We start from the raw sequence: 17,236 nt of genomic DNA, 5'->3' as shown, positions 1-17,236 counted from the left end.
GTGAAGCATGAAGCTAGAGGCTGGAGGAACTGAAAAAGTCTGAGTGTTAAAAACAACAGAGCAGAAAATAAATCATTAACTACGTGGTTAATCAACCCACTTTCCATAAGTCACCAGCTTTCTCAAAAGATTACACTGCTTTGATTGGTTTGATAATTAATGTTTCTTAAATCAACACAGAGCCAGGGGCTAAGCTACCGATTCTGTTTGTTTTGTGCATTAATTCTGCCTGTGACTGGTGGCTCAGTATATTAATAAACGCTTGTCCATAACTGACCCTCTGTTTTCTTGCTTGAGAAACCAAAGTGGACAGTGGACACACTTAAGTTGGATTGAACGGTGAACTTGAGTTCTTTCTAGGGACACGGTGAAACAAGTCTATTCAACTGACCACACACTAAACACCTTTTGATCTGCCCTGAAGTTAAACATTATCATCAAAATGTTTTGCGGAGACTATGTGAGTATAATGGCGATTTCCATAAAACTTTATAGTTTTTTGAGATGTGTAAACCTTGTTTACAAAATTTCATTTGTGGTTCTTGACATTTTCAACAAGAAATATTGGTGTTTTGATTTATCTTCATTAAAGTGTTAATGAGTAGGTGTCCAATGTAACTATTAAACAAAGTCTGTGTTATTAAATATCAAATTCGTGCTAGTTTTGAAATAATGTATTGTTCTCTAGAGGCAATTCAGTGATCCCTACTTTCTAAAGTTACCTGACTCAGAATTCTAACTGAAGTAGTAATAAGCTATTTTTGTCTCCATACTTATTTCTCTCTATAAGAAACTAAAAGTAAGCCTGATTGCTAATTTTTATTTAAAATCTATGGTATGTTCAGAAAATATAGTTGTTGTTGTTTTTTTTAATTTTTATTTTTACTTTATTTTACTTTACAATACTGTATTGGTTTTGCCATACATTGACATGAATCCACCACGAGTGTACATGAGTCCCCAGACATGAACTCCCCTCCCACCTCCCACCCCATATCATCTCTCTGGATCATCCCCATGCACCAGCCCCAAGCATCCTGTATCCTGCATCGAACATAGACTGGCGATTCGTTTCTTACATGATAGTATACATAATTTAAACAAATGTAAGACTTAGTTTAGTCATTTTATTTTTTTCCTTGTCTGGGTCACTTTGATCCAATTACTCTAACAGTCCATGAACTTTGGAAGAGCCTATAGAGACACTGAGTTATTTAAATATACATCATTTGAAAAGATATCCACTTCACACAGCCTTGGAAATTATATATACTTTTGTTGAGGATTTTCTAAAAATGTGTATCATTAAAAATTCTTTCCAGAAGCCTTTTATTTTAGTGCAAAAATTTTATGCAGGAAAAGAAAACAATTATTTGGTTAAACTTTGGCACAAATATGATGTTATTTACCTATTTACAAAATATTAATCCCTAGAAATTTTTATTTACTTATATTGCTTTTCAAATTAAGTATTGAATGGAACCGAAAAAGTAGCTACTTTCCATCACTGTTGGTTCATGAATCTTAATTTTATCTTGAGATTTCAGGATCTTATTTGCAGGTGAAACTTCCTTTATCATCTTATTAATTGTAAGGCAGTTACATTCTACTATAGAAACAGAAGTTGTTACATAATTTAGGCCAGCACAGTAAATGATTTAATTTGTAAAAGAAGTTATTTTCTCCCAATTATTACTTTCAAATAATTGTATGTGGATGACTAGAAATTTTCTCCCTTTTTTTCATTCAAGTACAATTATTCGGGAGTAATTAAAACTATATTCTGTGTGGTACATATGGTTTTATATTAATATTTTATGCCAATCTATCAAAAGATATATTCATAAAATATTTAAATTACATTTCAGAGACTACTAAAAGTTACCAATGATAACAAGCTTTTAAAGAAATGCAGTGGTTTGCCATGCTTCTGTAGATAATCAGAGATTAAAGAGTTGGATTTCAGCAGACCTAAACTTTCATTTTAAGTGTTCTGATCATCTATTTCAGAGATAAATATTAGGTTTTATGAGTTATCTCAGAAAATTTTGATGATAAAGGGTTTTACATAATCATGTTATATTTTCATATTTATATTCTTTAGGATATACATTTATAAATCCAGTTATATATATATCCTTAAGATTTATGGACTAACTGGGAAGAATTGGATATTAAAGAGGCCAATATATGAGGTCAAGTTCACCTGTTTAGTCTCCATTCTGGGTGTGTGTCCTTCAGCAAAAGGCAGGCTTTTGCACAATAAGTAAAAGTCCTCAAGTCATAGGGGAGATAGTTACTGACTGGGTTGCTTATTAAACTATTAAGTTTTAACTAAAGTTAAATTATCGACTGAGCCTTCTTCTCAGCAGCTCTGATTGAATGACACCTGAATTCACCCCCTTGGTATAAACACCAAAATAATGCATTATGCCAGTTACAAAACATAGAAAATTTAAACAGAAATCAAGCAAGAGGCAAGAATTAGAGAAAAGCAGTTATATTTCTATAGGAAAGAAGCATATTCACTCCTTGAAAATTACTTTCCAGAATTTTGGAGTTAGATGACCCTCAGGGATTAAAGTAATTCAAGTGGGTTAGTTACATCAAGAAGGTAAATTCACCTTCCTGTGAGTATTTTACAGGTGTGCTTGACTATAAAACTGTTAAAAGCAAGATTTAATGAAATGATGTTGGCAAGCCTGGAATTGTTTTGATTCACTACTTAGCCAGATATAAATCACCCGTCAGGAAGGTGGTATGTCTTGGAGTGGAAGAAATTTCACTGCAGAGCGTTACCAAAAACATGCCCAAATCAGTATCTAAACCAGGTCTCTCTGTCGCTGTAACTCAAGCTCTTATCCACAGAAAAACACTGTCTCTTCCACATACATCGCCCTGATTCTTCTACCAAAACTGTTGGCTGTTTTTGTCCGGTTTTGTCATCGACTGATTTCCCCTTTTTGTATGTGTGCTCAGTCAGTTAGCCATACCTGACTCTTCTCTGACTCCATGGACGGTAGCCCACCAGGCTCCTCTGTCCACGAGCTTTCCAAGGCAAGAACAGTGGACTGGGTTATCACTTCCTCCTCCATCATTTTGTACAGTAGCATTTTATTTATTATAGACTCCTTTATTTGGTAACACTCTTCCTTTTTGCCTCAAAGGAAATTTTAGTCCTTTTCCTTTCCTTTTGACAACTTTCCTATTTCTACCACATTTATTGACTCTGAAAAAAGTTAATCATAGAAGACCACAAGCAATATAATATGTTGAGCACACATTCCATACTTGAATTTACATTTAATTTTACACAGAGAGAAGTTATCACTATTAAAATTTCCCGAGTCTATGACAAACAGCAGGAGCTTTGCGTGCCTTGTCTGATGGGACAGTCACTGTGAATCTTTTTACAAGAATACTCCTGGACAGGCAAAGGTCCTTCCATTCTTCCTGGAGGCTCCAGACATTCTGCTCACTGGTTTTAAACATATTGTTTTTAGGTTTCACAACCTTCAAGGAAAATTTTATCTATCAGTTTCCATATGAATATACTGAGGCTTAGAGAAATTAAATAATTTTTCCAGGAATGAAAAGGCAGGAAGTGGCGAAACAGAATATAACTCCAAAACCGTATCCATCACACATACACAGCTAGAAATTAAAACATCTAAGTGTGACTGCTGTGTGTTAGTCACTCAGTCGTGTCTGACTCTTTACAACCCCATGGACTGTCACCCTCCAGGCTCCTCTGTCCATGGGGATTCTCCAGGCAAGAATACTGGAGTGGGTTGCCATGCCCTCCTCCAGGGGATCTTCCCAACCCAGGTCTCCTACACTGCAGGTGGATTCTTTGGATTCTTTACCAGCTGAGTTACCAGGGAAGCCCCTAAGTGTGATTATCCTACATAATTAGAGGTTACATTATAAAGGAAAGAGCAGACCCTTTGTCAGTCCAATTGAGAGAGGAAATTAGCAGCAGTATTTTCACAGAGATGCTGTTTCTCATAGATTTGCTTCCAGAATGGCCTGAGAACAGTCTGACAACAGCAGCTGAGCTAACGTCTAGAACGGGCAACCAGGCGGTCTGCATTTCAGCCCAACTAACATGAAACAAGGCTCAGTATTAAAGAATCCACCTGCCAATGCGGGAGGCACAGACTTGGGTTTGATCCCTGGGTGGAGAAGATCCCCTGGAGGAGGAAATGGCAGTCGACTCCAGTATTCTTGCCTGGGAAATCCCATGGACAGGGAAGCCTGGCAGGTGACAGTCCATGGGGTCGAAAACAGTCAGACATGACTGAGGACTGAATAACAGCAACATGAATTAAATGCACGGCTGCTCAGGTGTGAATGGCAGGTGGGGAAGGCAGAATGGGCAGTAAATCAGAAGCAAGTCTGGGCTTTCAGTCCAGGAGGGCCTTCAGGCTGAGAAGGCCTCCCTCTCTTGCAGGCAGAAGCTGGGAGGAGGAAGATCTTTTTTAAAAAAATTTTATTGGAGTACAGTTGATTCAAAGACAAGAGCATTTTAAAAGCAGATTTTTCCTATAGAAAGGAATTCCTGAGAGAAACATTCCAAGCTAGAAATGTGATTTTGACTGCTTATCTACAGTATGACTTACTGAACAAATAATAAGAAAAGGTTACTCGTATCGCGATTGCATTTTACTATCACAGGACTGTGTTGTCTGAACTTGCCATGCTAGGCTTTAACAAGACTTATGACTCATGTGGGTGAGGGCCTCCACTGCAACTGAAGCTTCTGTTCAACTCATACATACTGGACTGGAAAAGTCTATGCAGTCACGTTTTCCTTGTAGTCCTTTATCAGCATGTTGCTAATAAGTATTATTATTATTGCTAATAATATTTCAAAACTCTAGCAGTTACGGGTTGCTTTACTGTAAGAGCAGGGCAAACAGAAGTGTAGGATCACTGCTGAACAAGCGCTCAGGGCCGGCTTCACCCCCAAGGCTCTATGCTGAGGACCATCTACTCAAGCTTTGTTGTTTGGTCACTCAGTTGTGTCTGACTCTTTCCGACCCCATGGACTGTCACCCGCCAGGATTCTCTGTCCATGGGATTTCCCAGGCAAGAATACTAGAGTGGGTTGCCATTTTTCACCTCCAGGGGATCTTCCCCACCCAGGGATTGAACCTGCATCTCCTGTTTTGGCAGGCGGGTTCTTTACCACTGAGCACCACCTGGGAAGCCCTTTCTTAAGCTGTCTGCATCTCAATTTTTCTACCTGTGAGATGGGTGACATGGGCTTCTCAGGTGGTGCAAGTGGTAAAGAACCTACCTGCTAATGCAGATTAGGCATAAGAGACGTGGATTCCTTCCTTGGGTCAGGAAGATCTCCTGGAGGATGCTATGGTAACCGCCTTCGGTATTCTTGCCTGGAGAATCCCATGGACAGAGGACAGAATCCCGTGGCTGCGGTCAGTGGGGATCACAAAGAGCTGGACATGACTAAGCAACTTAGCACAGCACACAGCACAGCAAAATAGGTGGTAAAATAGCACCTGTATTATATGAGTCTTTCGAGGATTACTTGGCAGGTAATGCTCTGAGAAGACCTGGAGCACAAACACACCTGGAAACTATTATTAGCAGTTTTATTAAGTAGCTGTGCCAGCATTTGTACCCAACTGATGCAGAAGCCCTGGCTCTCAACATCCCAGCACACACAGCTTCTAGAGAGAAGGTTAAGTCTGCACCATTACTAACACGCTCATACACATAGACACACACACACACATATGTATATTCGTATATATGTGTGTAAGTATTCATAACATTCATGAGCAAATTTGAATACCAGAATAACTCCATTCCAGTACTCTTGCCTGGAAAATCCCATGGACGGAGGAGCTGGTGGGCTGCAGTCCATGGGGTCACTAAGGGTCGGACACAACTGAGCGACTTCACTCTCACTTTTCACTTTCATGCATTGGAGAAGGAAATGGCAACCCACTCCAGTGTTCTTGCCTGCAGAATCCCAGGGACGGGGGAGCCTGGGGGGCTGCCGTCTATGGGCTCACGCAGTCAGACACGACTGAAGTGACTTAGCAGTAGCAGCAAAAGTTCCAAGGGTGGAAACAGAAATATATTCTCTTACATGAATAAATTATCTTTACTGTAAATAGCTTCTACCATGCTAAAAAGGTTTTCACAATCCCACTTCCTTCGCCAGTTATTGCAAACTCTTTTTTATGTCCTCCAAAGTGTATTGTACTTGTGTTACCCAGCTCCTCGCCTCTGAATCTCCCTGGCTCCATCCTACTTGGGCTGTCACCCACCCCCTCTACCTGCAGGGTCCCGTAGAGGTTGGCAGTGACCTCCATGACCTGACCTATACCCCATTCTCTGCCTTCCCTTGCAGACATATGGGTGAGGTCTAGCTTAGGCTCTGCCAGGGAAAGCCCCAGGGCTAAACCCTCGAACTTATTTATAGCCACTTCTTCGGTCATTGCATCCAATCTACTGGCTTTAATTACAATCTACACACAGAGCCTTCTTGGAATGTACATCTCATCACCTGTGCCTGAATCCCAGATTCATACAAGCGGGTGTCTACTCAGGAAGTGAAAACTCACTCCATCCTTTGTTTAGGTCAGAGGAAAAGAAAGGTGAAAACTTGGAAATCAGAGTTACTCCTGACTCCTCTGGCTCTCATGAGTTTGTGTGTGCTCAGTCATGTCCGGATCACTGTGACAGCGTGGATTGTCGCCTGCCAGGCTGCTCTGTCCATGGAATTATCCAGCCAAGAATACTGGAGTGGGTTGCCATTTCCTTCTGCAGGGGATCTTCCCAACCAGGGAATCTTCCCGACCAGGGATCAAACCGAGTCTCCTGCACTGCAGGCAGATTTGCTACCACTGAGCCACCTGGGAAGCCCCTCTGTCTCCCTCACACCTCACAATGGTCCACCAGCAGAACCTGTAGGCTCTACAGTCACAGCATTCACTACGCGACACCTCTCACCATCCTCTACAGCCAGCCATCCACACCACCATCATCATTACCTGATGGCTTCCTGAAGCTGCCTCCTACCTGGACTCCTGCTTCTATCTCTGCTCAAACTTCTGGGTCTTGTGGACGCAACAGTGAGTACAACTGTCAAAAACATGAATTTCACTAACGACGAATTCCATTGATGATGGTGTAGGGACCACCATCATTCTGGAGTGAGTTACAGAGGAGAAGGTAGAAACATTAAAGAGGAGCATGGAAACAAGCTTCTGGTCTTGGTTTACAAGTTATTATTCACTGTGATAACAGTTTCATGTTGTAGCATCATTTTCAGTTTCCAGAGTGCTTACAGTGTACAGACTACAGGGTCTATGGAAGATAAGATACCTTTCTCACATACCTCTCTGGACATGCTGACTTCTTGTAAATGTCCAGGTTTCCAGGTGATTGCAAATTATCAGGGAAGATATTTTGGCATTATACGTCTACTCTCATTAATACATGGTGCTCATTCCCCCAGCATTAGGGCAAAGCCAGAACCAACTGCAAATATAAATAGCACTAGGACTTGTAAAACCCAAGGAACAAGAAGAGTATGGTTGATGACAACTTTATTTTATGCTTTCGAATTAATCAGCCCACTTAACAAACAGTACAAGAACGTCATCAGATTATCAAAAATCACTTTCAAAAACTATACTTCTTTTGTTAAGTCTTGAGATTAAAGACTGAAGCAATGATGACTGAGCAATGAGACTCATGGTTACTCTAATGAGTCATGCATTCCGAAGATAACAGGAAGTGGAGAAAGCAGATAGAGAGATAGTTTAGAGGGCGTTACCGGCTGATACTTCATTGCTGTAGCACTACCTTTAGACCAATACCCAGCCCTCTATCTACCACTAATTTCTGCTATCAGTGCAAACTTCTTGTAATCATTGATCAAAAGCAAAAAGATTATGGGAATTTTAAAAATGTATTTCAGAGTTCACATTGTCAATCTCCCTCCTTGAGCCTCTTTGGAATTGTCTTCAAGAATTCATAATACTCTGCTTATAGCCTGTGGACATGCCTTTCTCATCCAAGGCGTAGTAAAGATTGCTTTTTAAGACTCATCTTCTTTGTCAGCATCCCGTCTTACTGACACAGGAAAGAGAGTGGGTCACATCTGAGGCCCTGGGATGGCTGCCAAGTGTGGCTTCCTGGCTTAGAGCAGGAGAGAATTCAAGAGTGAGCCATGGTAAAGTGTGTGTGTATGTGTGTGTGTGCATGTGTCTGTGTTCAGTCGTGTAAAGTTTTAGCCAGGGAGATACACACTCCACAGACAGCATGTGGGTCATCTCAGAGGGCAAGAGCAGGCCTTGCCTTGGGGGGAGTCAGTTTTTATAGCAGTGGGAAATTTCATAGGCTAATGAGTTGGAGGAGTATTCCAGTTATTTGGGGGAAGGGGCTGTGATTTCCAGGAATTGGGCCACTGCCCACTTTCTGACCTTGTGGTCATGGTGCCAGGGGTGTGTCACCCAGCTTGCTGTTGTATTCCAGTGAGTGTGTACTGAGGCTCCAGGTCGAGTGGAGGTCAACCATCCACCACTGTGTGCCTATTTGGGTCTAGCTGGTTTATGTCATGTCTTTGGGCTCTGTCATCCCTTCAAAGGTTGAGCCCTGCACCCTCCTGTCTCATTATCACTGTACAGAGTTGTGAATATAGTCTTTCTAAATTATGCTTTGATTTATGTAACCTTCAGACATCCTGGTCACTACACTTGAAGGAACCAGGAAAATAAGATGCTAACAGACCATGACATGTATGATGTACAAAAGAGTGATTCTAGGCTATTTGTGCATACGATACTGTGTGTTACAGGGTCCTGTTAGAGAGAAAGTGGGAATCAGTTTCACTCATAGGCCACTCTGGATTATCTTTTCAGTTTATTTTGTGGCAATTTGTAATAAAGTAACAAGATATGAGTGTATTTTATTATTCTATTTATCAATTACAACCTTAGTGCTGTTTAATTTTTAAGTGAGAAGGATTAAAAACATGGAAGAAATATTTTTTCAAGTTATAAAAAAAAGCACATTAACCCCAGGAGACATATTGTTCTAAGAAATATGTATTAGTTATGGTTTAAAAAATATATGAATCTTATTGTATTCTAGAGTTGGATGACTCCTGTTCTCGTCATCACTATAAAAGTAATCTGCTTGAATTATTGTTCGATTCTTTAGAGGTACTGAATATACATGTACATTCTACTAAGCTTTCATTTCATACTGTTCATACTGCTCATGGGGTTCTCAAGGCAAGAATACTGAAGTGGTTTCCCACTCCCTTCTCCAGTGGACCACATTCTGTCAGACCGCTCCACCATGACTCACCAGTCTTGGGTGGCCCCACACAGCATGGCTCAGTTTCATTGAGTTAGACAAGGCTGTGGTCCATGTGATCAGAATGGCTAGTTTTCTGTGATTATGGTTTCAGTGTGTCTGCCCTCTGATGCCCTCTCGCAACACCTACCAACTTACTTGGGTTTCTCTTACTTTGGATGTGGGGTATCTCTTCACAGTGGCTCCAGCAAAGCGCAGCTGCTGCTCCTTACCTTAGGCAAGGGGTATCTCCTCACTGCCATCCCTCTTGACCTTGAACATGGAGTAGCTATTCTCAGCCCTCCTGCGCCCGAGCAGCCACTGCTCCTTTGACGTGGGGTTGCTCCTCTCAGCCACCTCCCCTGACCTCGGGCATGTATGAAAAGGCAAAATGATAGGATACTGAAAGAGGAACTCCCAGGTCAGTAGGTGCCCAATATGCTACTGGAGATCAGTGGAGAAATAACTCCAGAAAGAATGAAGGGATGGAGCCAAAGCAAAAACAATACTCAGTTGTGGATGTGACTGGTGATAGAAGCAAGGTCTGATGCTGTAAAGAGCAATATTGCAGAGGAACCTGGAATGCTAGGTCCATGAATCAAGGCAAATTGGAAGTGGTCAAACAGAAGATGGCAAGAGTGAACATCGACATTCTAGAAATCAGTGAACTAAAATAGACTGGAATGGGTGAATTGAATTCAGAGGACCATTATATCTACTACTGTGGGCAGGAATCCCTCAGAAGAAATGGAGTAGCCATCATGGTCAACAAAAGAGTCCGAAATGCAATACTTGGATGCAATCTCAAAAATGACAGAATGATCTCTGTTCGATTCCAAGGCAAAACATTCAATATCATGGTAATCCAAGCCTATGCCCCAACCAGTAATGCTGAAGAAGCTGAAGTTGAGCGCTTCTATGAAGACCTACAAGACCTTTTAGAACTAACACCCAAAAAGATGTCCTTTTCATTATAGGGGACTAGAATGCAAAAGTAGGAAGTCAAGAAACACCTGGAGTAACAGGCAAATTTGGCCTTGGAGTACAGAATAAAGCAGGGCAAAGGCTAATAGAGTTTTGCCAAGAGAACGCACTGGTCACAGCAAACACCCTCTTCCAACAACATGGGAGATGACTCTACACATGGGCATAACCAGATGGTCAACATCAAAATCAGACTGACTATATTCTTTGCAGCCAAAGTTGGAGAAGCTCTATACAGTCAGCAAAAACAAGACTGGGAGCTGACTGTGGCTCAGATCATGAACTCCTTATTGCCAAATTCAGACTTAAATTGAAGAAAGTAGGGAAAACCACTAGACCATTCAGGTATGACCTAAATCAAAATCCTTATGATTATACAGTGGAAGTGAGAAATAGATTTAAGGGACTAGATCTGATAGACAGAGTGCCTGATGAACTATAGACTGAGGTTCATGACATTGTACAGGAGACAGGGATCAAGACCATCTCCATGGGAAAGAAATGCAAAAATGGCTGTCTGGGGAGGCCTTTCAAATAGCTGTGAAAAGAAGAGAAGTGAAAAGCAAAGGAGAAAAGCAAAGATATAAGCATATGAATGCAGAATTGCAAAGAATAGCAAGGAGAGATAAGAACAGCCTTCCTCAGCGATCAATGCAAAGAAATAGAGGAAAACAACAGAATGGGAAAGACTAGAGATCTCTTCAAGAAAATTCAAGATACCAAGGGAACATTTCATGCAAAGATGGGCTCGATAAAGGACAGAAATGGTATGCACCTAACAAAAGCAGAAGATATTAAGAAGAGGTGGTAAGAATACACAGGAGAACTGTACAAAAAGAGAGCTTCATGATCCAGATAATCATGATGGTGTGATCACTCATCTAGAGCCAGACATCCTGGAATGGGAAGTCAAGTGGGCCTTAGAAAGCATCACTACGAACAAAGCTAGTGGAGGTGATGGAATTCCAGTGGAGCTATTTCAAATCCTAAAAGATGAGGCTGTGAAAGTGCTGCACTCAATATGCCAGCAAATTTGGAAAATTCAGCAGTGGCCACAGGACTGGAAAAGGTCAGTTTTCATTCCAATGCCAAAGAGAGGCAATGCCAAAGAATGCTCAAACTACCGCACAATTGCACTCATCTCACATGCTAGTAAAGGAATGCTCAAAATTCCCCAAGCCAGGCTTCAGCAATACATGAACCATGAACTTCCAGATGTTCCAGCTGGTTTTAGAAAAGGCAGAGGAACCAGAAATCAAATTGCCAACATCCGCTGGATCATGGAAAAAGCAAGAGAGTTCCAGAAAAACATCTATCTCTGCTTTCTTGACTATGCCAAAGCCTTTGACTGACTGTGTGGATCACAATATACTGTGGGAAATTCTGAAAGAGATATGGGAATACCAGACCACTTGACCTGCTTCTTGAGAAACCTATATGTGGGTCAGGAAGCAACAGTTAGAACAGGACATGGAACAACAGACTGGTTCCAAATAGGAAAAGGAGTACGTCAAGGCTGTATATTATCACCCTGCTTATTGAACTTATATGCTGAGTACATCATGAGAAACGCTGGGCTGGAAGAAGCACAAGCTAGAATCAAGATTGCTGGAAGAAATATCAATAACCTCAGATATGCAGATGACACCACGGTTATGGCAGAAAGTGAAAAGGAACTAAACAGCCTCTTGATGAAAGTGAAAGAGGAGAGTGAAAAAGTTGGCTTAAAGCTCAACATTCAGAAAACAAAGATCATGGCATCTGGTCCCATCACGTCATGGGAAATAGATGGGGAAACAGTGGAAACAGTGTCAGACTTTTATTTTGGGGGCTCCAAAATCACTGCAGATGGTGATTGCAGCCATGAAATTAAAAGATGCTTACTCCGTGAAACGAAAGTTATGACCAACATAGACAGCATATTAAAAAGCAGAGTTATTACTTTGGCAACAAAGGTCCATTTAGTCAAGGCTATAGTTTTTCCAGTAGTCATGTATGGATGTGAGATTTGGACTGTAAAGAAAGCTGAGCGTCAAAGAATTGATGCTTTTGAACTGTCGTGTTGAAGAAGTCTCTTTAGAGTCCCTTGGACTGCAAGGAGGTCCCACCAGTCCATCCTGAAGGAGACTAGTCCTGGATGTTCATTGGAAGGACTGATGCTAAAGCTGAAACTCCAATACTTGGCCACCTCATTTGAAGAGTTGACTCATTGGAAAAGACTCTGATGCTGGGAGGGATTGGGGGCAGGAGGAGAAGGGGACGACAGAGGATGAGATGGCTGGATGGCATCACCGACTCGATGGACGTGATTTTGAGTGAACTCTGGGAGTTGGTGATGGACAGGGAGGCCTGGCACACTGCGATTCTTGGGGTTGCAAAGAGTCGGACATGACTGAGTTCTGAACTGAACTGAAGCTTTCATTTAGTTGCCAGTCTCAAAATGTCATTGTTTTAAAGGGTAAATTTAAAAAACCAATAGGGTGCATAAAGATAGAGGCACTGTACATAGGGCCACACACCTTCTGTGTACCTTTCATCACCTTTGTACTGACTGCTGTGTGTTTAATCAAGCATGTAACTCATATTTTATAAAGGCAAATATTCATAGTGAGTACAGTAGTCCCTTCAAAGCAAAGTTGGGTCAGATTTATGAACCCTCAATGACACACAAATTACTGGTTTTGAAGTGAGAATTCTTGGTGCAGCCAAGGTCACACCTGAACCTACGATGATTTAATGACCTACAAAAGCTCCTGGAGACCTCAGTCCCTGCACTTCTTCTCTGTTTCATTTGACACATTCCAAACACCATAGGGTAACCGAACAGGGATGTGTCAAGTTCTCCTTCAAGAGGAGGTCAGTGACTTCTGATTGCCTCCCTTAGTGAACTTGGTCTTTCTCTCACATATAATACTGATTTGGAGTAATTTGAATGCTTCAGAGATTGGAAATGGTTTCAGAAAATGTTATTTTAGTTTTTACAGGCCAAAATAAGTACAAATAATAGCCCTGCCAGGGAGGAAGAATTTTCCATCTGTCTATGTTCTTCTGGCTGGTCTAGAATTAAATGGGCATGAGACAGATGAACAGGAGAAAATCACACAGAAGTTGAAAAGTGTTCTGGTCCTTTAATGGACTGGAACCTGGTGTTCAAGATCAACAATAAAAAAGTGAAAAAGAGAAAGAAGCTAATATTCCCTGGTTTACATAGAGAACCAATAAAACCCTTGAACAAGGCTTGCACTGCTCACGAAGGCACAGGGTGTCCTCTCGAATAGGTCTTGAAAGCCTGGGCAGGAGAGTGACCTCGGTGGGTTTCCACACTCCAGAGAATTAGCCAGAGGGAGGGAGGGAGGGAGAGAGAGAGAGAGAAAGAAAGACACGGGGACCCAAGCCTCTGGTGGAGCAAGGATGCTTTAATGATCTTTCTGTTAGTATATATAGGCTGTTGTATAAGGAATTTCTTTTTACAATAAAGATCAGAAAACCAGATGTATAGCAACTGTTATCAAGAAAACTAGGAATTAACAATGGTCATAATATCAGAAGACAACCCATATCTCATGAAAGAGGGTCGTGACTAAGCAGTTTTGTCGTAAGGAGAATGTTTACTGAAGGTAATCCATGCACGCATTTTATCTCATGACCTCAGTCCTAGGAGCAGTGTGCCGCTCCACTAGTTACCAAAAACTGATAAGGAACAGAGGATTTATGAGAGACAGAAAACAGCACACAGGAGTCCTCCTGTTAAACGTTCTCTGACAGAAAAGCATGTATACCTGGGAAAGAACCAAGAAAATTGAGTCACTCGCCAAAATGGCTGAGACCCTCAGCTTAAACAACATCTCAGCTAAAGATAAAGAGGATGTTGGGGGTAGGGGGTTGGTACCTCAGAGAAGGAAAGGCAATTCACGTGGAGATGGAAAAGCACATGTTTGGTAAACATGTGTTAGCTGGGCCAGCAGAGACAGTGGGACAGAAGGAATGCTAACAGGCTTTTGCAGACACCTCCCTGTCCACACAGCTGGTTCACAGTACAGTTACCTATGGTGACTGGTTTCTCTCTCTAGCTATCCATCATCTGTTTTCATATTGATACATTCAATCTAATTCAGGCTCCACATGTCAACCTCCTCCATATTTATAACTGAAACTATCTAAAAGGCACCTGCTCATTTCTTTAGCTCTATCACACATGTACATGAAGACTTCCCTGGTGGCTCAGAGGAGGACAATCTGCCAGCCAATTCAGGAGATGCAGGTTTGAGCGCTGGGTCAGGAAGGTCCCCTGGAGAAGGAAATGGCAACCCATTCTAGTATTCTTGCCTGGAGGATGCCATGGACAGAGAAGCTTGGAGGGCTGCAGTCCATGGGTTGCAAAGAGTTGGACACGACTGAGCAGCTGAGCACACACCCATGCAAACACATGTCCATGACATTTAACACATGGTAAGCTGCCAGGAAGAGGACACTGTCTGGGTTCCTTTCACCCTGAATGTCAGTTTCTGGTCAAACACTGTTTTCCCAAGTGACTTAGGGCTCTTTCTTTCTCCCAATCCACTTCACTGTGGTTACAAGGTTCACATGCAATTTAAACAGCTTTGCTACAATCTGTGTTCCCTGTCAGGTTCCTTTCCATCATAGCTCATTTTGTTAAATTCATGTGTGGTAAAATATGTTCTTTGCAGTATACAGTTGTAAGAGATTCGAGTTATTGATCCAATATATTTCCTTATAGACACTTCCATCACCCCAAACACCATACACACTTTCTGTCAGGAGTCAACAAAGACCCCAGCCCTCAAACCCTGGCAAACATTGACCTAGTTACCCTCACTCTAACTAGAGTTTCCAGATTTTCACATAAATGGAATCACAGACTATAAAATCTTTTAGATTTTGCTTCTTTCACTTAGTAGAATGCATTTAACATATATCCAATTTGTTGAATGACTCAGAGGTTGTCGTTTTATGGCTGAAAAGCAGTATTGAATGGGTGTTCTGCAGTCTGGTTATCTATTCAGTTTGAAGGACATCTGGCTTGTTTTCAACTTTTAGCAATTACGATAAAGCTTCTAAGAACACTTAAATTAAGGTTTTTGAATAAACATGGGGTTCCATTGCTTTTAGACAAATATCTAGGACTGAGATCATCAGGCTGTATGATAAGACTGTGTTTAAACTTAATAAGAAACTGCCCAGTTGTTATTCCTCAGCAGCCCACAGTTTTGCCTTCCACCCAGCAATGTATGCAGCAATATCTCACTGTAGCTTTATGTCAAACTTTTTAACGTAAATGATGTCAATAGTTTTTCATATACTTATTTACCATACCGTCATTGAAAATGTGTCTGCTTATCTCTTAGTATCTTTAAGTGTTAGTCACTCAGTTGTGTTGACTCTTGTGACCCCATGGATTGTAGCTTGCCAGGCTCCTCTGTCCATGGGATTCTCCAGGCAAGAACACTGGAGTTGGGTTGCCATTCCCTTCTCCAGGGGATCTTGCCAACCCAGGGATTGAACCCAGGGCTCCTGTATTGCTGGCAGTTTCTTTACCACTGACCCATGAGAGAATGATTTACAAATATTTTCTCCCATTCTGTTACTTGTCCTTCCCCCCAACCCCTCACCAAACCACATGGCTTGTGGAATCTTAGGTTCCCAACCAGGTTTCAAACCCATGCTCCCAGCAATGGAAGCATGCAGTCCTAACCACTGAACAACCAAGGAATTCCCTGTCTTCATTTTTTAACATTTTTCACAGAACAAAATTTTCAGTTTTGACAAAATTCAATTTATCTTTTTGTCTTTATAGATTACATTTTTGTTGTCGTGACTAAAAACTTGACTAACCCAAAGTCATGCAGATTTTCTTCTATATTTCCTTCCAGATATTTCACACACTTAACATGTCTATTTAGGCCTAAGATAAAGTGGGGGTTAATTTTTGTGTAAGGTGGGAGGTATAAGTCAAGCTTAAATTTTCAGCATATTGATGTTCACGTTCTATAGGCCCATTTCTTGGGAAAACTATTCTTTCTCCATTGAACTGCTTTTACATCTTACTCAAGATTATTTATCTGTTACTTCATTCTCTATTCTGTTTCATTCATCTTATTTTCTAGAACATTAGCCAATATCACAATCTCATTCATACTGTGACTTCATAATAATTCTTAAAATCAGCATTATTCCTCTAATTATGTTTTTCTTTTTCAAATCTGTTTCAGCTGTTTTAGTTTCTTTGATTTCTGGTGTAATAAAATAAACTGATTTTTGAACATCAAATCAGTCTTGCATCCTTGGAATAATCCTTATTTGGTCATGCTACTTATTGTTTTTACATATTGATGCACTGGATTTTCTTAGACTGGGCACTTTTGCATCTATGTTACTAAGAGTTGTTGTTGTTCACTCATTAAGTCGTGTTTGACTCTTTGTGACCCTATGTTCTGCAGCATGCCAGGCTTCCTTGTCCTTCACTATCTCCAGTGTTTGCTCAAACTCATGTCCATTGAGTAGGTGATGCCATCCAACCATTTAATCCTCTGCCACCCCCTTCTCCTGCCTTCAGTCTTTCCCAGCATCAGAGTCTTTTCCAATGTGTCAGTTCTTCACATCAGGTGGTCAAAGTATTGGAGCTTCAGCTTCCGCATCAGTCCTTCCAATGAGTATTCAAGGTTGACTTCCTTTAGGATTGACTGGTTGGATCTCCTTGCAGTACAAGGGATTCCCAAGAGTCTCCTCCAACACCACATTCAAAAGCATCAATTCTTCAGCACTCAGCCTTCTTTATGGGCCAACTCTCACATACTACTGGAAAAACTATAGCTTTGGCTAGACTGACCTTGGTAGGCAAAATGATGTCTCTTCTTTTTAACACACTGTCTAGGTTTGTCATAGCTTTTCT

At 41.2% G+C, this 17,236-nt stretch overlaps 1 protein-coding gene across 1 annotated transcript in view; it reads left to right on the top strand.

The window, feature by feature from the left end:
* Positions 1 to 282: 282 nt before the first annotated feature.
* Positions 283 to 17,236, top strand: part of ANXA10 (annexin A10) — an 86,396-nt gene continuing 69,442 nt past the window's right edge. The window contains exon 1 of the mRNA XM_042243572.1: positions 283 to 460. Within this exon, the coding sequence (XP_042099506.1) occupies positions 443 to 460 (18 nt within the window). The 5' untranslated portion in view covers positions 283 to 442. The remainder of the gene's footprint in view (positions 461 to 17,236) is intronic.

The sequence above is a fragment of the Ovis aries genome, chromosome 2, assembly GCF_016772045.2.
Source record: "Ovis aries strain OAR_USU_Benz2616 breed Rambouillet chromosome 2, ARS-UI_Ramb_v3.0, whole genome shotgun sequence".
In the NCBI taxonomy this organism is placed as follows: Eukaryota; Metazoa; Chordata; class Mammalia; order Artiodactyla; family Bovidae; genus Ovis; species Ovis aries.
The sequence above is the reverse complement of the archived record's forward strand: the minus strand, read 5'-3'. Positions and strand labels throughout refer to the sequence as shown.